Source organism: Cannabis sativa, chromosome 4, assembly GCF_029168945.1.
Source record: "Cannabis sativa cultivar Pink pepper isolate KNU-18-1 chromosome 4, ASM2916894v1, whole genome shotgun sequence".
In the NCBI taxonomy this organism is placed as follows: domain Eukaryota; kingdom Viridiplantae; phylum Streptophyta; class Magnoliopsida; order Rosales; family Cannabaceae; genus Cannabis; species Cannabis sativa.
The window spans coordinates 52,723,516-52,745,286 of NC_083604.1; the positions used below are offsets into that span (position 1 = coordinate 52,723,516).

General features: G+C 31.7%; 1 protein-coding gene and 1 long non-coding RNA gene across 2 annotated transcripts; both read left to right on the forward strand.

The window, feature by feature from the left end:
• The first annotated feature begins 8,770 nt into the window (after positions 1-8,770).
• LOC133037260 (uncharacterized) lies at positions 8,771-12,102 on the forward strand. The gene is made up of 4 exons (XR_009687381.1): positions 8,771-9,256; positions 9,607-9,708; positions 9,833-9,921; positions 11,660-12,102. It is a non-coding gene; the product is annotated as an uncharacterized LOC133037260 (long non-coding RNA).
• A 4,357-nt stretch (positions 12,103-16,459) lies between these two features.
• LOC133036992 (uncharacterized protein At4g04775-like) lies at positions 16,460-17,005 on the forward strand. The gene is made up of 2 exons (XM_061113783.1): positions 16,460-16,633; positions 16,727-17,005. Exons 1-2 carry the CDS (start codon positions 16,460-16,462, stop codon positions 17,003-17,005), a joined length of 453 nt encoding a protein of 150 aa, XP_060969766.1.
• The last annotated feature ends 4,766 nt before the right edge of the window (positions 17,006-21,771 follow it).

The window sequence follows — 21,771 nt, forward strand, 5'->3', positions numbered from 1 at the left end:
TATGGTGTTAAATGCGTTCAACGAATAACCATCCATAGGGGGACGAAGTCTAGCGTCTCGAGGTTATATTGAAAACATTTAACTATTGTAAGACCAACAATGAAGATCGAATATCCTAATAATAATAAAGCTCATTATTTAACGAGTGTTGTATTTTCTTTGATTCTCTTTATTTAATCTTTTATTTTAAATATATATTTATTTAATTAAAATTTCCAATTTAGAATGAAAAATTCTAAATATAAATTTTAATTTAATATTTATAAATTTTACTTAGATGGATATGAGAATAACATGAATTATTTCCATCTTAGTAATAATTTCCAATAAATATTTAGAAAAATATTCAATTTAAGTTGTTACAAAATTAATTTAAATTAATTTACAACTCAAATTTAATTTTCTATAAATATATATTGCATTTCGAAAAAATTAAAGTATTCAAGGATACAATTTTCGAAAATGCAAGTTAAAATAAAAAATAAATCCTGGAAAAAATTATTCTAATTTAATGTTGGCCCAAAATTAATTAATAAAATTAATTTACAACAAAAAATATAATTTTCCTATTTAATTAAATATATAAGAAAATTTTCAAATATTTAAGTATGATAATGAAAATCAACTTAAATATTAATTTTCTATTTAATTAAATACACTAGAAAAATACTTCAAGCAAAAATATCACCTATCTAGATTTTCCTTTGACTAATTAATTAAATTTCTAATAAAATATATTTTACTTCATTTATTTTAAATTAATCAATAAATGAAAAAATCATTGATTTAAGTTGGTCCAAGAATTAATTAAAATAAATAATTAATTTACAACTTAATCTATTTTTCAAATAAAATTCGAAATTCCAGCATTTAAGAAATGCAATTTTAAAATTTGATTAATAAAATAAAGAAATTATATTTTGAAAATTATTTAAATTTAGTTGAATAAATAAATTTCAACTAAAAATTATTTTCTATTTAATTAAGTGTCATGAAAAAGAAATATTTAAGTATCATGATGAAAATCAACTTAGATATTTAATTTTCAAATTAATTAAATGTATTAAATTCAAGAAATAAATAATTAAGTGTAGAGAAGGCTTAATTATTAATCTCTAGTTTAATACTAGGAAAAATATACTTAAAATAAATTGTACCAAAATTAATTATTAAATAATTAATTTCACAATGTATAATATTTTTCTATTTAATATTAGAAATAATAAGTAGTCTAGAAATAACTATCTAGAAAATATCTTATTTGACTAAGTATCTTTTCCAAAAAATTTGAAAAAATATCTAATTTAAGTTGTATTAGAAAAAATCTAGAACTTAAATATTTTCAAATTTAAATTTAATTAAATATCAAAAATTAAGTTGTAACCACTTAATTTGAAAATATTCCATTTTAAGTTAATATTCGAAAAGATATTAACTTAAAAAATATCTAAAGAATCTTAATAACTAATTCTTAAAATTCCTCAACTTAATTTTGAAATTTGAAATTCAAAGATATTCAGATTTAAGTTAATTAGTTATAGATAACTAAATATCAACTTAAATATGAATATTTAATGAAAAATTTAAATTAAGCTTCAGAAAGAATCTAGATGGTTATAATTCTATATTTAATTAAATACAAGAAAATACATATAGTTTAGCTTAGAAAAAAAAAATCTTTAAACTATAATTTCTTAAATTAATTTCAAAATAAATGAAATTAATTATGTTGCTAATCAATTTTATTAGGTTAAACTAGTTTAATTAACCTAGTACATTTATTCAACTCAGGCAAATGGGCCTTCACAATTGGGGTGGTTCATGTGAGGGGGTGCTGGGTTCAGTATGTCGTACCCACTACTATGGCTCCCAACTCTCACACAAGGCCCAAAAGAGAGGAATTTAACCTTAATATGAACAACTGTTATTAATTGAATAGGCCCAAAAACTAAATGGGCCAAAATAAAATCTATCAAGAACTATGACATTTTATTTAGCAACAACAACCTATATGCATCTATAATGAAATTAAACACATAGGCTCACACAGGCACACTTTGGATGGGTCCTATCATGTTGCTAGGTCATACACAGATGAAAGAAGATTGTAAATATACCTGTTACAAATTATTTACTTGACCAAGGGAGTCATGAGTTAAAATCAGATCATTGGATCTGTCAACAAGTTAACCATGGCTATTTGCAATCAAGCAATAATAGGTTTTAGAAACTTACAAACAAGCTAAAACACATACTCCTGCAACAAGGTTAGCTGGATAGTTGGATGTAAGATTTATTTAATTTTAAATAAATAATTTCGAAAAAAAATAATTAAATAAAAAAAAATTATTTTTGAAAATTAATTTAATAAAATAAAATTTAATAAATTTCGAAATTAATATTTTAGTATTTAAAATTAAACCTACAATTTTGAAAAATTAGGTTTCAACCAACCTAAATATCATTTCAAAATTTACTAACTACTTTTTTTAAAAAAAAAAATTAATGTTATATTATAAATAAAAATTAAATAAAAAATTAAAAAAGATAAATAAATATCTTTTTCAGATTTTAAATGTAATTTAAATAAATAAAATAACAAAATTTAAAAGTTAGCAAAATATCTTACATCTATTTAAAATTACATGATTATAGTTATCTTATTTTGAATTTAAATAAGGTCAAATTATTTAAAAAAAATAAAATTAAAATTTTAAAATCTGACCTTAAATTTAAAAAATAAGATAAGATATAATCAAATTTAAAAATAAGATAGATTATTAAGCAAAAAAGATAGATACTAACTATTTTTAAATTCAAATTACACTAATATCATGAATTAAATTTAAAAAATATTAAATTAATTCATTATGATAATTAGAGTTGAATTAGGAATAGTAATAGTATAAATACAGAACTACACAAAAAATCGGAAGTTAATTCCATGAAAAAGCATGAAAAATCGAAGAAAAACGAAAAAAATGCGAGTTGTACGGACGGTATGCTGTGCATACTCGTCCGCGCGCGCGCATGAGGTGTTTGGGCGTGAAATCTAGGCGCAGGGGGAAATCGCATGATTTCCGCGCGCGGAATTCTTGATGCTCAACCCCGATTTTTTCGAAACTTCAAAAAATCATAACTAATTCAAATTAAATCGAAATTGAGTTCTGTAAAAAAGTAACTTGCTTAATTTTTTCCATACTATCCAATAAAAATAATTCCAGAATAAAATATTCAAAAAAATTTCACGAAAATTCACAAACATCAATCAATCATCAAATAACACTCAATACAACATGATACCATCCAAAACATTAAACAATCGTTTTAAAGTCCAAATTTCTTGCAAGCAAATCAATTACCATGGCTCTGAGGCCAGTTGTTGGAAATTATTTTACCAGGATCTTAGATCTACTCACAAGTATGTTGATTAACACCCTAAATATGAATTTTCTAAAACGATGAAATAAACACATAAAGTTTAGGAAACCTTACATTGGGTGCAGCATAATATAATGACTCCTTCCGTTCAGATATCTAGCCCTTGATTCCTTTTTGTAGCAGAGTATTATTAATATCTGAACCTGAATCTCTTTCTCTGATTCTTTGGTGCTAAAACTCCTTCTTGCTGAAAGTCTTTCTTCACGATCTTCCTCACTATGGTTGAGGTATCACTTGTTCTGTGTAGGCACTATTCTCACACTAAGAATTTCGAAATTCAAGAGGAAAGAAAGAGAGCAAGGTGGCGGCTAAAGATAGGGAGAGAGAGAGGCTCAGGTTTTTCTCTAAAGGAAAAATAGAAAATTTAAGTGTAATTTTTCCTGTAGCCTTCACTATCTATTTATAGCATTCCACTAGGGTTAGGTTTGAATTATTTGGCATCAAAATAATGAAAATATCAGTTTAAAAATTCAAACCAAGTGGCCGGCCATGTAGAGTAATGGGCCTTACTTGAATTTTGCAGTTTTCTCAATTTTGCATCTGATTTTCTCAAAAACGCCAATTTTCAAATTCAACCATTTAAATATCAATTCTAACTATTTAATAACTATAAATAATTATTAAATAATATTATCATTTATCATATTTATTAATTGAACCATACAAAGTATCAAAATTAACAAATATGCCCCTAAAAACTCTTTCTTTACAATTTCGCCCTTACTTAGTGAAAAATTCACAAATAGACATAGTCTAATTTGAGAATTATAATTGATTAATCAAAACCAATTATATGAGTCTTACAAGCAATATAATCTCAACTTGTGCGGGGACCATGGGTCTATATAACCGAGCTTCCAATAAGCAGATCAAGAATTTATTACTAAAATTCACTAACTTATTAATTCTTCGTTGAATCCACGCATAGAACTTAGAATTGCACTCTCAGTTATATAGAATGCTCTATATGTTCCACCATATAGACACATCATTAGTTATCCATTGTTATAATCCTAATTTGATCAATGATCCTCTATATGAATGATCTACAGTGTAAAGGGATTAGATTACCGTTACACCCTACAATGTATTTAGTCCTTAAAACACATAACCCCGTATAAATGATATTTCAGCTTATGTGAAATGAGATCTCCACCATTTATTTTCGTTTGGTCAAGCTCGAAGGAGATCATCCTTTACTTACTATTCGCCAGATAGAAGCTATAGATTCCATATTTATGTTAGCGCTCCCACTCAATTGCACTAACGTGTTCCCAAAATGTACGTATCACCCTGACCTAAAAGTAGGCTTAACTAACAAATCAAAGAACACGAATAGCCTCTTGAGATTGAGCCTAATCATAACAGGATTAAGATCATTTGATCTACGATCAACTATGCGATATTGACTTGAATAGATATTACGGTAAGTTTAATAAATCTAAGTCAAAGTTCAATATCGGTCCCTTCCGATGCATACTCCATGCATCCAACCTGAGCTTTACTTTAACCAATGCTCTGGAAAGAACATAGCGCTTCTCCAAATGCAAGTAAACTCTGTTGTAGATTATCATATCAGTAAAACCCTATGTCTGATAAATCTAGGAAACTTTATTCACATAGTCATGTTTACTTTCCAATGTGTTGACAGCACAATAAACAGGATCAAGTATGTGAAAAGGGTTTTAGATGAATTCATACATTAAGTACATATAATCATGAAATAAATCATGTGAACCATGCAACATTAAATGTTATCTCTGATCTATATTAATAAGTAAATTTGATTATATTGAAATGAGTTTTATTTAGGGCATAAAACCCAACAAAAATTCTGTCAGAATGTTGTATATGCAAAAACTGAAGCCTTTACCTTCTATTTATAGAAGACCACCTAGGGCTATGGTTGAATTAATTGACATTTAAAAATTGAAAAATCAATGTGAAAAGGGAAGCATAGTGGCCGGCCTAGGCATTGTGGAAACAAGGCTTGCCACTTTTCCAACTTTCCTTTTCCTACATTGCTAGTTTCCTGTTTTGTCAAAAACTGCCAATTCCTTTGTTCAACCACATAAATGTCAAATCTAATTATTTAATAATTAAAATTAATTATCAAATAATATATTGTCATTTATTTATTAATAATAAAACTAATTAAAGTTTCCTAATTAATAAATATGCCCTTCAAAATCTCTATTTACTGTTTTTCCCTTAATAAGTGATAAATTCTCAAATAGACACAATTTAACTTGAGAATTATAATTGATTAATTAAAATCAATTAAATGAGTCTTACAAGTAATATCGTCTCAATTAGTGGGGGGACCATGGGTCTATATATCCGAGCTTCCAATAAGCAGATCAAGAATTTACTACTTAAATTCACTGACTTATTAATTCTTCGTTGAATCCATGCATAGAACTTAGAATTGCATTCTCAGTATATAGAATGCTCTATATGTTCCACCATATAGACACGTCATTAGTTATCCATTGTTATAACCCTAATTTGATCAATGATCCTTTATATGGATGATTTACATTGTAAAGGGACTCAAATTACCGTAACACCCTACAATGTATTTTATCCTTAAAACACTTAACCCTGTATAAATGATATTTCATCTAAGTGAAATGAGTACTCCACCATTTATTTCGTTTGGTTAAGCTCGAAGGAAATCATCCTTTGCTTACTATTCGCTAGATAGAAGCTATAGATTCCATATTTATGTTAGCGCTCCCACTCAATTGCACTACCGTGTTCCCAAAATGTACGTATCACCCTGACCCAAAAGTAGGCTTAACTAACAAATCAAAGAACATGAATAACACTCTTGAGATTGAGCCTAACCATATCAGGATTTAGATCATGTGATCTAGGATCAACTTAGTGAAATTGAATTGAATAGATATTACGGTAAGTTTTATAAATCTATTTCAAAGTTCAATATCAGTCCATTCCAATGCATACTCCATGCATCCAACCTGAGCTTTACTTTAACCAATGTTCTGGAAAGAATATAGCATTTCTCCAAATGCAAGTAAACTCTGTTGTAGTTGTCATATCAGTAAAACCCAGTGTTCTGATAAATCTAGGAATCATTTATTCACATAGTCATGTTTACTTTCCACTGTGTTGACAACACAATAAACATGATCAAGTATGTGAAAGGGGTTTGGATAAATTTATAAATCAAATAGACAAAACAATTGATAAAGTGAGCCAAAACATACACAAATGAATGAAAAATACTTTTGTTACTTTATTGATATTGAATAATCTGGATTACATTGAAATATAGTTTTATTTAGGGCATAAAACCCAACAAGTTATTCATGATGTAGGATTGACAACTGCTTGCAAAGATAAAAACGTGGGTGATCCTCCTATAAATTAGGAAGACAAAATTGATACTAATTTTCAAAATATTGATCTGGAGGCTGAGTCATTGTTGGTTATTGACTTGAAAAGAAGAAGGACTAAGATGGGCCAAGATGTTGGGCCACATGCTATGAATGGATGCTCTGTGGATCAAGCTTTGAACTCAATTAATGGACAAACTAATACTCATGTGGAAGGTGTTGATGGGTCAAAAATGAATTAAGGGTGGGTCCTGGTTGTCAGGCCCACCTATCATTATGAATTTTTTCAACTGAAATTTCCATGGACTTGGGAACCCATGGGCTATTCAATTTCTTAAGGATATTGTTATCCGAAAGAGACCCATGGGTAGTATATCAAAATGTGATTTTATACTCTCAATTTTTGTGAGAAGTTCTTTTCTGATTCTGTAAGTTTTTAATTTTTTTATTATATATGTTTTCTTTTTGTGGTTTTTTTATTATATATATGTTTTATTGTTGTTTGTTATGTTATTAAACAATAAATTCTATTTATTTTAAGTTACCAGTTTCTTATGTTTGGTTTGATTTTTTTTTTTGTAGCATAAGTTTTAATTTTTTTATTTGGTTATTTTAAAAAACTAGTTTTGATGTGTTAATTTTTAATTTGGTTTCTTGGTTGTTTTACTAACTGATAAATGTAACCGATTTCTGTAAGTTAATTTTCAACGTCTAACTCTGGTGATGACTCCAGCGTCAAACTCCAGTGATAGCAATAATTCTGACAACTTTTTCGGTAATTTTTTCCATCGAAAATGCAAATTTTGGCAACTTTTCTGGCACTGACAACAACTTCAGTGATTTTTTTTTTTGGCACCAACAACAACTCTGATGATTTTTTTGAGACAGGTGACAACTCTGGTGACTTCTAGTCGCCGCTGACAACTCCGATGATCATTGTTCTTTCATTTGTTTCTATTGTTTTAAAAAATATATATAAAAGAAATTTTAATATTTTTTATGGTAATACAAAGTGGCATATCCCATATATACTAAGTTTTTTTTATTTTAAATGCCATAATTAATGGTCTTTTCAATATTATACTTAAAATTGATTTTATTTACAAAAATACTAAAAAAAAATTATTTGTACAAATACCGATATGTCATGTCAGCATAAATACCGAAATCTAAAATAATTACTAGAAATGGAAAAAGATTGAAAAATCTCACTTCCAGAAATTTTAATGTTTTGCAAGTTTTTTTTTTTAAAAAAAACAACCTTTTAGTTGCTTTGATATAAAAAATATATCAATTAATTACTTTTTATTAAAAAAAAAATTGATTCAAGATAATTTTTTCTCATACACATTTGGTTGCTTATTTTGATCCATCAACTTTAAAATTAATATATATACAATAATTTTTATAATGTAACTAATGTTATTATGTTTAACTAATGTAACTAATTTTTATAAGATACTATTTGATAATTTTATAAGTTTTTGTATTAACATATCAAATTTTTTTTATTAAATAAATTTGTTATAAATATACTATATCGTAACTTTTAAATACAAAATAACAGAAGATTTTATGGTAATCTATGATGTTATTTGATATTTGATATGTTAAAGTTTATTAAATTTAAAATTCTATTACTTTTTGTTATAAAATATAAAAAGGAAACAAAAAAATTACTTTTAATATTGATAATCCTTTTTCAAAGACAATTAAAGTAAGAGAGATATTTAAATGTTAGAGGAAAAAAATTAAGAGAAATAGAAGATTAAGAGAAAAAGATAAAAAAATCATAATAAATGAAAAAGATAATAATGTCAAAAAAAAAAAACAAAACAAAAGGTAAACAATAAGGAAAAAAAAAGTAAAAGGATAAATATTCTTGGTTTTTGATTTCTTGGTTTAGAGGAGGATAAATATTCTTTTTATAATATTATTATATGTATTTAAAAATAAAATTTATTTAATTATTTTATATATAAAAAATTAATTTAATTATATAAAAATATTAATAAATAACAAATCTCCCGATCTTGACTCTCTCTAAAGTAAAATCCCTATATATAAAAAAAATTAATTTAATTATATAAAAATATTAGTAAATAACAAACCTCCCGATCTTGACTCTCTGAAGTAAAATCCCTAATATCCTAATCGCAATTCCACGATGAACTCAACTAATTTGGAGAATATAAATTCTTCTTCCATCGCTGCTCCCTCAGTACACTTCCTCAGCCTTCTTTCCATTTTGTTTATATAATTATATTTATTAACCTGCTTTATATAGTCTAGAACTATATAAATGAAAATTATAAATGAAGGAAAGCACTATGACGCTCACAGACGTCATTCAAGCACCTGATCTCGCACAGGCATAACTCCCAAATTGTATAAAGGAAGGAGAACTATGATGCTCACAGATTGGAACTATATTTAAGGAAAAAATTTGATAGGTGATGGGTGATAATTTTCTCCATCAACAAATTTTATTCTATGTTTTTAAGTATTCATTACTCTACTTTATATGTATTAAAGGTTGTATATGTGTAGATGTGCTCTTTTTAGGATGTTGGGAATTGGGGCTTCAAAATATGGTGGGCATATTCTTCTTTTAAAGGTTTAGGGTAGCATATGACATGAATGAAATATATGCGAGTACTGTGATTTTTGTCTCCTTTTACCGCCTTAATTGTGTGTGAATTTATGTTCATTATATTATTATTTTATGTAGGTGATATGATTTACTTTCTTATCTAAAATTGCATGTCGTTTACTATCTGAAACTATGTAATGGTATTTGCAGACCTACACAGGGAATATATTGATAGCGGCTAACCCTTTCAGAAGACTACCTCATTTATATGATAATCACATGATGTATAACAATATAAAAGGGCTGCTTTTGGTGAGCTAAGCCCACATCCTTTTGCCATTACAGATTAATGCATATGTGTATTTATATGTTGTTGTCTGTTTCATTTTACTTATTAGAGTGGCTTATTTTTTGGTGTCCTTGATGGGTAAAACAGAGAGTACAAAGATGTTTATGCGATATCTTGCTTATATGGGTGGAAGAGCTGCAATTTATGGGTGTTCCGTGGAGCAGCAAGTGCGTAAGGTAACCATGTAATTATTTGGTTCTAATAAGTAATTTTATTTGATGATGATGGGTCAATCATGTTTGTCTTTTAAATACAATGTACTTTTATAAAACTAATAATGGTTTAAATAATTATACCACTTAGTTACTAAAATTGAAAAAAAAAAAAAAAACAGAATCTCAAATAACACTAACATTTACGTGACTTTGGCACGTAACATTCACCTAGTATATATATATATATATATATATTTGATTTTAAGTTATAGTGTGTTATTTTGTTGTTTAAAAAAACTTAGTCTAACTCTTAATTTTAGTCAATTTTTTTTTTTGGTAAATATATATTTATAACATGTTAAGAAGATTACCTTAAAATATAGATTATAATAATACAATTTTTGTGTCCAAATAATAAATTATGTGGTTGAAAATCCTTTTGAAAAAAAAAAAGATATAAGAAATTAAGAAAGTGAAAGAATAATTACAATTTGTGTCGTTTATTCACATAAAAAATAAAATTAAAAAAAAGGAAATATAAAAAAAGGTTGTTAATTCTAATTTTGGTAGGTGTGTAGCGATATTTAAAATAATAAAATAATCTAAGATAATTTCATAAATAATTTATAATTGAAATTGATATGCACAATTTTTTTTTATTAAGATTTTTTACCACATTTATATAAATTAATTTTATTTTTACCATATTTATGTATATAGCCTTAATTTTTTTAGGCTAATTATGATTTTTGTCTCCTGAATTTTGACATGTATCAAATCATGCCCCTGAACTTTTAAGGTTGTTAAAAATACTCCTGAATTATTGAGATTGTTGGATTTAAGACTTTTGTGTAATTTCATTTAATTTTACTATTTCAGTGATTGTTTATGTACTAAACCATGCTTCCCAAATTTATATATCTATTTTATATAAAGTGTGTCTATATAACTAAATTTCTTGGTTTATGAGAAATTCATGGGTGACTTTTTATTTATATTTAATAAAATAATAAAATATTATTTATATATAATAAAATAAAAATAAAACAAATCTCATTAATATTTGAACTGATATTTATAATTTGTTTCTGATTTAATTTTTTTTTATATATATATATATATCTATTTTATATAAAATGTAGCTATATAACAGAATTCTTAGTTTTTGGGTGACTTTATTCCAATTACTATTTAACAATTTTGAATGCCTAAGCTAACGTAACGTCTGTTAAGTTTTTAATTTTTTCTTAAAATAAATATAAATAAAAAATAAAAGTACAAATTAAACTATGAAATCAAAATGATCTCCCGTGGAAATCGAAACTGAAACCCAATTTATTAGCAAAAATAAACTAAAATCCCAATATCTACTTCTGATTTTCAAATGTAGTTTAGTTTAGTAGAAAGATGGGGCTTTATTTAGACGGAATCAAACCCTAATCCATTTTCTTCATACAAATCTAATTTAGTTTAGTGGAAAGATTAGGGCTTTATGTAGAATTACATTTTCTGATTTTTTTTAAAGATGATGATCAGGACTCTCTTCTCTGAATTGCTCATTCTTAGACATTAGTCGAATCTATAACGTTTTTTTTAAAGCATTCTTGATCTGTAAATTTTTTAATTTTTGGTATGAATATGTATTTATTTGTATTGTTTTTTTTATTTAATTATTTTTAGCTATTTTTTCCTGGTTCTTGGTGAAATCCCAACTATTTCTTCTTCCTTTTCCTTTTTGTTAAATCATTTATTCACTAAGCTTTTGAAGTAGCAAAAACGTTCAGAGATCTACACATACGACTCCAATGGCGATATCTGCTCCGTTCTGCCTCTCTCATTCTAACACCCATACCCTCCGACCAAACAATCTTCATTCCAGACAAGGAGTGCCAAAAACCCGTCTCCGAGCCACATCAAGCGATTTCCTCAGAGTATGGCGAATCTCCGATCAAGATTTAGGCGTCAAATCCTAATCTCTTCTCAATGGAAACAAAAACAGAGAACTAATCGGAACGAAAGAAATTAATTATGTGGTTCATTTACCTCTTTTGATTGGAACAAAACCGAACCCAAACAAATCAGATTTTCAAGTATCAATACAACTTGTACAACCCATTTGTTTTTTTTTTTTGTTAAGGTACACTTGTTTTATTTGAGATATCACCCTATATATGTTTATTAATTTAATGGAATATCTATAAACTCTATGTGTATATATAATTTATTGCTACATGTTTAGTGCACATTATCTTCGTTTCTATTGATATTGCATCAAAGGGGGTTGCAAGCTCAAGTAGATCGATATCGAGTTCTAAGATACCAAAACATGAGAAACAAGCTTCAATGCTCCTTGATAATCATCCAAATTATAATTAGATGGTTGAATTAATTGAACAAATTCATTTGAAATAGTTAAAAAAGATAGACGAATCATTTAAAATAGTTTTTTTTTTTTGCTTTATTTTTCATTCATTCATTATTGTATCATATTTCTAATTTATTTTTTGATTTTGAAATTCATTCAGTGATTTGGATTGGAGTTGATGTTTGCCATCTCAATCTTCAATTCATAAAACATTTTGTATTCCACATGGAGGAGGTGGTCCTATTGGTGTGAAGAAACACTTAGGCACCATATTTTCCTTCTCATCCAGTGGTAATTATAATATTTTTCCATTGAGAATATTTTGTTTTCTCCTGGTCACATTTTTAACTAGCTTAGTTTTTATAATAAAGGTACTTACCGGTGGCATTCCATTTAAAATATTCAGTTTTACCTCTCACCTTGGGGTTATGACTTTAGGAGTTGTATATTTATTTATACTCTTAATATTCATTTTGCAAATTCAGAACACTGCTAGAATCGAGCCTGAAGATGTTGACAAGCATCCAATGGACTACGGATTCCACGCACTATATCTAAATTATAAAGTATATTATTTAGATACACGTAATAATAATCTCACCTAATAACTAATAATATTTTTTCTTTAATTTTTAATTGTATCACTTTTAAATAATATAAAAAAAAAACTAACATAAAATTTAATATACGTGCCTCACACGTACTTTTTGCTAGTCTATATATATAGATATATATCTATAAAGGAGAAGTATGAGGCGCTGATATGGCACTCTCAAATCACTCTAAATAGCTTTTTCTATTCTCTCCTTAATTCTCTTATTTTTTTAATTTTTTATTAAGTTTATAAATATCAATTAATTAATTCATTAAATAAAATATTTTTATCAAATTTTGAAAAAATCAAATAAATTTATCAATTTTATTAATTGACTTATTCAATTAATTGATATATATATATATCAACATCTCGGCCCCTTCTCGATATCCTATTGAAAAAACTTGCTAGGTTTTAAAAAATTAGACTATTATCCTATAATATATATATATATATATCTTATATATTATAAGTCTCTTAATCACGTCCTGCTTGATTCTCTTATATACCCTCAGTTTTTTAATTTTTCATTACCCTTATATACTTATTTTCATTTTATTTTCATTATTTTTTTCTTCAAATCATGAAATATATTTTTGTTTTTTTCTAAGAAAAATTTATATAATTTTTTATTTTAATTTTTTGTCATAATATTTAAAATATAATTTATTTTTATTTTATAGGTATATTTTTTAAGAATATGAATTGGAAGGAAAAAGTTAAGAAAATTTAGTATAATTAAAGATATAAATTTTATATAAAATAAATATTATTAAAATAGAGTGTCTTTACAGGCGTTTGGTCACACTTTTTTATTCAGTTTTTTATTTTTAAAATTAGAAAATTTTCAAAAACATGTTCTGTAAAACTGTTTCCACTTTTCAATTTTTTAATTACGAATCAAATTTTTTTTTTTTTAAAAAAAAAAATAACTTTCAATATTTTTTAAACAGTTTTTTTAATCAATATTTTAGACTTTGACCAGACTCAGACCTAAATCTCCCCCGCCACGGCCCTGGCGCTAAACCCGACCTCTGACCCGAACCCGAATTCAACCCCGGACCTAAACCCGACTTAAATAAAATTAAAAAATAAAAATAAAAATAAATTTTACAGAACACACTTTTGTTTTTTAATTTTAAAATTAAAAAACAAAAGTGGTTCCAGAACGTATTTTTATTTTTCAAAAATAAAAATTTTACTTTCGTTTTGTGATTTAAAAATTAGAAAACAAAAGTGTTACCAAACGGCACTAAAATTTCCCACAAATTAAATGTATTTTTATCCTTTTATAAAATGACTAAATTAGACAATTCTAAAATTAAGTTTCTTTTAAAATTTATTCTTAATAAATACACCCCAACCTACTAAAATTTAACTGTTTTATTCAACCCTAAATCCTAAACTTATAAATATACTTTGAGGATTTTAATTATCAAGATATTTATTTAATTTCTCATAATTGGCTAAGTTATTGTTCTCTCTCAATGCCTTTTGTAAATTTTGTGGATTTTAATTATTATCATATTTATTTTGTTGTTGTAGTCAATGTTTTTGTAGAAATGCTTTGTATTCCACAACAAAGTCATCAAAGCAACTTTTTATATTATTGTATACTTGTTCTCTTGCTTAAAACATGATTGTAATATATAAAAGCTTAAATCAAAAAAAATACTTATTCTCTTGCTTCTGATGGTACACTAAGGTTTGCTCATTTGTGTTCATTTCATTTGCCTTTGCTTTGTTTGATTATGTTAGATTAGTTTTTTTTATTATTATTATTAATTCTATATTAGAATGCGCCTTCCTTTGTTTCTTTTACAACTAAAATTTTTAACTTTTATGTTTATAGGATACATTTATAGCCTGATTTATGTATATATAAATATGGAACACTTTCCATGAATGATTATTAAACAAATTTAAATATAAATATTAATTTTAAAAATATCAAACCATCAAATTTTGATCTAATAACGAATAATGAAATCACAAATTTGAATTTATATGCTTAATTTAACTACTTAATTAAAAAAAAAATATCAAAAAATATCTATTTTTACATATATCAAAAATATGTTCATACAAAAATATTTAATTGAAACTCAACTTTTTCTTTTCTTATTTTTCTTGCTAAAAAACTTTTTTTTTTTAATTTTTTTTACCGATGGAACAATCTCAGCCCATATGATATAAAAATGAGAGATTTTTTTAATTAGATAGAAAAAATTAAGCATAAAAACTCAAAAATGTTCAATTTTACCTATTGATGGGCAATACCCATTAAGAGTGCACCCATATAAATATATATGTATGAGATATATTTACATATATAATTTAGAGTAATCTATTCAATACAAAAAAGATGGAATACATATTATAAGTAAAAATTAAACTATATAGCTTGGTAAGTCAATTTGTAAAATCTCATTTACTTTGATATTATTTTTAGTTTTAGGATCAAGTCATTTTGCAAGCAGTGGGGTGTAATATATTATCACTGACTCAAAGTTAAGGATGCTTCTCTTAATTTTTTGATATTTTAAATTTTGTGCCAATAATTTGCTAATGAGTGCTTTGTCTTTTGAATTATTAACATTGTATTAGAAAAAAAGACTATTTAATCTATAATATTGCACTTATATTTTGTGCACTTTTTTCACTAATTATTTATAAGCACGTGCAACGCACGTGCCCTCTACTACTAGTATATATATATATATGGAACACTTCTTAATGGGTAATACCCATTGATGGGAACTAAAAAAAATTAATAAGATAATAATCTAATAACATTTTTATGACAAGTTTCTAAAAATTATTTTTTTAAAAAAAAAATTATATTTATTTTTTATAAAATTGAAAATAATAATTACAACTAATAATTTGAAAAAAAAAATATAAATTATTTTTAAAAATTAATTAAAATTAATACTTTATTATTTTATGAAATTATGAGTTTATTAATAATTTATTATTGTAAAACTAAAAATCATTTACATGTATATTAATGTGTTTTTTTTATTAGAAGAATAGGAGCTTGATTGTGGAATCCAATTGTCTTAATATTATTCATATTCTTAAAAATAAAACGCTACAATACTTCTTAGTTCTTACTTAGGCTATCATTGTTAGAAAAATATTATTACCATCCAATGATTTTTTTGATAGGGATATTTGCGGCAAAAGTCCCCAAATAGTTCACGTTGATGCAGATTAATCCCCAAGCTCCAATAATAGCGGCAATAGTACCTAAGCTGGACTCTCGTGTTTGTCCGTTCATACCACAGCCGTTAGTATGAGTAACGGTACACGTGTACGCATAAGATTTAATGGCTGTATTTTTATTTATTTCTTTTCAAAATTGAAAAAATAAAATATTTTTCCAAATTAAAAATTTTAATAATTTAATTTTTTTAACTAAATTACAAAATAAAATTAAAAACTGAGACCAAAAAACTAAAAGAAGAAAACCCCATCACCCTGAATCCCAAATCCCTAATCGCGATTCTATCTGGCGAGGTACCCAGAAATCGAAAGGAGGTCTGTGTAAATCGAGAGAGAGCTGAGCTTGAAAGATTCATTCGTGGAAGGTGAAAATGGAGGGGGAGGGTTCTTACAGTAGTTCCACTCGTCGAAGGTCGAAAGGAGTGGTTAGTTCTGGTTATCAAAGGGATCCTCAAAATTGTTACTGTGGCATTCCGTGGATCGTTAGAACATCATGGACCGAAGCAAACCCAGGGCGTTGTTTTAGGAAATGCAGGCTAGCATATGTAAGCCATTGTTTTTTCCCTTTCAGTTTTGTTTTTGAATATTATTGTTTATGTTAAGTTATTCAAGGTGAAATTTTTGAAATTTATCCACAGGAGGATGGTAGAGGGTGTAAGTTTTTTGAATGGGTGGATGTTGATTCTTGTATGAAGTGCAGAGAGTTAATACCAGGACTTCTGAGGAAGATAAGTAAGCTTGAAGATCAGTTGATGTTGTATGAGTCAAATGAAGATTTGAAAGAATTCAAGGACATTCCAAAAGGATGTAGCAATGTTCAGGAGTGTGATTGTGGTCATATATGGTTGTTGAAGAACTTGAAAACCATTCTCATTACTATTTGTGTTATTGGTTTTGTATTTTTTATGCTTAACTAGAAGTGTTAATCACTAAGTTTGGACCAGTCGAGAGGGGACACGTGGATCAGATAACTTGGAAAGATTTGCTAAGTCTTTTTATGCCACCTGGAAGCGCTATTAGCATGGGTCCCGGAGGAGACACCCGGAGTACAAGGTACTCCAGGAAGCTAGTATAGCATGAAGGCTCTCCGGGATGTGTCAGGTCTCTCCCGAGAAATCAAGTCGCATTTAATGCTGCATGGGAGGAAGCGTGTTGGGACTGTAACACGCAATAAAGTCTGACGGCACAACCCCCGAATAGAAATGGGCGCTTACAAAGAATGATCATTTAAGTCTAGCGACGGCTACTCTGCGAAGAGTCACGTCAATCACAAGACAAAAAGGACATTCTCCATAAAAACCCTACAGCACCTAGGGATTTGACCATGCATCACCCATGGTATATTCATCGGAAATGCCCAACTTTATGGATACTTACAGACACATGTGTAAGAACAATTCTAGGGATTACCCCACCAAAAACACTATAAATACCCCCTCAAAGCTCATTTAATGGGGTCGAGAATCTTGGCTGCAAAAGAGCAAGAAGAGAAAAAACTCACCAAGAACATTCTCTGTATTTAAGAGAAAAACATTCTCTCAAGTGTAGAATCTGTATTAAATACATCCATTAATAGCAGTGCCTCGTGGACTAAGGCTCATTAACGCCCCAACCACGTAAAAAGTCTTCATCTCACTTTCTTACAGCTCCTTATTATAATTATATTTTAATAGTTGCCGAAAACCTCGGTCAACATTTTGGTTATTTCATTGAGAGCTGAGGAAAGCTGCTTCACAACAAGCATTTAACTTCACGACAATGGTGGAGACAAGAGCTACACGTCATCCTCGCCCTCTAGAAGACGCTCAAGATCCCAATGAGGAAGATGTAGCCTCAAGGGCAGCAGAGGAGTCCGAGGAAGAAGAAGAAGAAATAGTTCCCGATGAAAACTACGAGGAACACCTCGACGAGTATGCCTACGACGGAGGAAGTTACTCGGAACTGGTGCTCCTTAGACAAAAAGCTATCGATCATGAAGCTGAGATCGAAGCTCAGAAAGCGCAAAATCAAAAAATGCAGGAAGTGATGCTAGCCATGCAGAAAGCCATGGAGGCAGCTGGTATTCACGTGCATCCCAAGGCGATGGCCGCTGGACTCGACGGGGAGCCAGCAACGTCTTCGCCTAATTCCCAGCAGCAAAGGCCTAGGGAACCTAGCCCTATAAGGCACCCTGCTGAGGAAAACCAAACAAAAAACCCTACTTCTGCCCCTGGTCGAAAGAAAAAGGCGCAGGATCCGCGAAAGGTCCGCTCGGATTTCCCTAAAGGGAAAGGTCCGCAGAGGGGCAAGCCCCAAAGAGGGAGTCTTGGCCCTCAGGATCGAGGGGACCGGAAAAGCATTTCCGTGCACCAGGAACCAGGGGGTAGAGGAAGAAGAGGACAGAGATGTCCACCCATTGATCTGAGAAATCAAATCAATGGGAATCAAGGTGACCTCCGGGATCACCTTGACCAAAAAAGATACAGGCCCGAAGTCTCCTCGGGCACTGTAAACGAAGGGATTATGGCCGAACTCGCCATACTTCGAAAAGATATTGCTCGAGTCTCCCGGAGGCAGAAGGGAGATGACTCCGACTCGGACAGTGAGGATCGGGAGCCTTGTGCCAAACATATCCTGGAGGCGGAGCTCCCTAAAAACTTCAAAATGCCTGAAATGGCAGCATATACTGGGAACTCCGACCCCAGTGATCACTTGTCACGGTTCAACCGGGTCATGACAGTCATGCGGGTCAGCAATGACGCCAAATGCTTATGCTTCCCCCTCACTCTGAGCGGATCGGCAGAGGAATGGTTCAAGAAATTGGAACCAGGATCGGTGGGTTGTTGGAACAAACTCCAAACCAACTTCCGGAGACAGTTTGTCGCTGCCAGGAAGGTCAACTTGGAGGTTAGTGCCTTGACCAACATCAAGCAACTGCCCACCGAGACCTTGAAGAATTACATCAAGAGGTTCCGAGAGGAAGCCTCGAAGACCAAGAAGGTCGACGACGGACAACAGCTTGCGCTTCTCCAAGCAGGAATCCGCACTGGGACTCCCTTCTGGAACGAATTACAGCAAGAAGGCGCTGCTAGCCTTCAGGACTTCCAGAAGCGAGTCCAAAAATATATTAACCTCGAAGAAGCCCAGATCGTGGCTTACGGAGGCTATTATCCCACCGGGATAGCGGGATACATGCCAGGAGTATCGCCCCTGCACGTCCCGACCGCGACCCCTCCGGTAAGTGGCATACAGTTCTCTGCTACTCCCGGATACAGCCAGGGCCAAGCTTTGGCCCCGGCATCTTCCCATTACGGCAACCCGTCCGGGGTGAATGGACGGACCCCTTCACAGGCTGCCCCGACTGCTAGCTTAACAGGCCCTACCCAGGGGTCGAGGAGCAAAAGGTCCTCCAAGGGCAGCACCCGAACGGGAGAGAAGCGCCAAAAGAAGGGGTACACACCCCAATACACCCAGTACACAGAGCTCACGGACTCTCAGGAACGTGTATATTTTGCCACAAGGCAGAATACGCACTACCGGAGACCACAACCATTGTACAAAGACAGCTCCCGGAGAGATCCGAGTAAAAGGTGCGAGTACCACAACGACATTGGTCACAGCACCAATGAGTGTAAAAATCTCAAAGACGAGATTGAGAATTTGATCCGTTTGGGCCACCTCTATGAGTGGATCAAAAATAGGTTGCCCCACCTTAATCCAGGGCAGGTGGCAGGGGGTATGCCTCCGGGAACACCAGGGGGTACAGCAGGAGTATTGCCTCCAGCTGCTCCCGCAGGTGACACCCAGCATATACCCGGACTACCGCCCCGGCCTAATGGACGGGTAGCCATGATCTCCGGAGGTCCCCATATCGGAGGAAACACTCGCAAGGAGCGAAAGAGATATGCCGAGGCCGCAAGACACAGTGAGGTGTGGGAGGTCACTCAACTCCCGGCTCAAAGGCCTCGGCTAATGGACCAACCCATAACGTTCACGGAAGAAGACGCCAAGGCGGTACGTTTTCCTCATCACGACCCACTGGTCATAGAGACCCCCATCGCAAATAAGGTGGTGGCTAGGGTCCTGATTGACAACGGGAGTTCCGTGAACTTGCTCTTCAAAGAAGCCTTCACTGCGATAGGGTTGACCGACCGGGACCTCTCGCCTAGTGGATCGCAGCTCACAGGGTTTAACGGGACGACGCTAATCCCGATGGGAAAAGTCAGGCTCCCGGTTACCCTGTGCCCCGATACCCCCCAAAGCACATTCAAGTATTGCACCTTCGTGGTGGTAGACTGTCCAACAGCCTACAACGCAATCTTAGGCCGACCGGCCCTCGTCGACTTTGGTGCAATAACCTCAATCCGACATCTATGCCTAAAATTCCCTACCCAGGAAGCCGGAGTCGGAACGGTGAGGGGAAATCAAGGAGAGGCCAGGCAATGTTACAATGTTGCCACCCACTTGCCAGTACTCATGGTCCGAGGGCCCCCTGAGATAGAGAAGGCTGAAGAGGACGAGTTTGATCCTCGCATAGGGTCCGAAAGGGTCGTAGAACCAATAGAGGACGTCGAAGAAATACCAGTGTGCGACGACGACTCCACCAAAGTACTCCGGATAGGGAGAAGCCTGGATCCGGAGGAAAAAGATAAAATAATAAAAACACTGAAGGGCGCCATCGACATTTTCGCATGGCGCCAAGAAGACATGACCGGCATCAGCCCTCATGTCATCACCCATGTACTCAATGTCAACCCGGACGTGCCCCCTGTACAGCAAAAGAGACGCCCGCTCGACTCGGTGAAAGCCGAGGCCTTAGAGAAAGAGGTGGATAAACTTTTGTCCAATGGCATGATCCGCGATGTATACTATCCGGAATGGCTGGCCGATCCGGTCCTGGTGCCCAAGCCGAACGGGACCTGGCGGGTTTGTATAGATTTCACAGATCTAAACAAAGCCTGCCCAAAGGACTGCTTTCCGCTGCCCAGGATCGACCAGATGGTAGACGCCACGTCCGGATTTAAGCTGCTGTCTTTCATGGATGCCTATGCTGGGTACAACCAAATAAAAATGCATACGGCAGACCAGGAGTGCACTAGCTTCAGGACCGATAAGGGGGTATACTGTTACCTAGTCATGCCTTTCGGACTGAAAAACGCCGGAGCAACCTATCAAAGAATGGTTAACCGGATGTTTAAAAGCCTCCTGGGACGAAACATGGAGGTATATGTAGACGACATGCTCGTCAAATCCAAAGCATGCAACAGCCATGCAAACGACTTAGAGGAATGTTTCGAAGTCGTCCGGAGATACGGCATGAAGCTCAACCCGAAAAAATGCACCTTCGGGGTCAAGTCGGGAAAATTCCTGGGCTTCATAGTCAGCCAAAGGGGGATCGAGGCGAACCCGGAGAAAATCCAAGCTCTCCTGGACATGCCATCCCCCAAGAAACATAAGGACGTGCAGAGTTTGACCGGAAAGGTAGCCGCACTGAGCCGCTTTATCTCACGGTCCACGGACAAGTGCATACCCTTCTTCAACATACTGAAGAAATGCCAAAAGTTCGAATGGACAGATGAATGCGAGGAGGCATTCAAAAGGTTAAAAGACCACATGGCCAAACCTCCTATCCTATCAAAACCCGTCCTCGGAGAAGACTTGTTCCTTTACTTGGCCGTCTCCGAGCATGCGGTCGATCTTTGCA

Excerpts from the sequence above, each read along its gene's own strand:
- LOC133036992 (XM_061113783.1), top strand. The coding sequence starts at position 16,460 with ATGGAGGGGGAGGGTTCTTACAGTAGTTCCACTCGTCGAAGGTCGAAA. Across the intron at positions 16,634-16,726 it reads GGAAATGCAGGCTAGCATAT|GAGGATGGTAGAGGGTGTAA; the intron begins GTAAGCCATTGT and ends ATTTATCCACAG.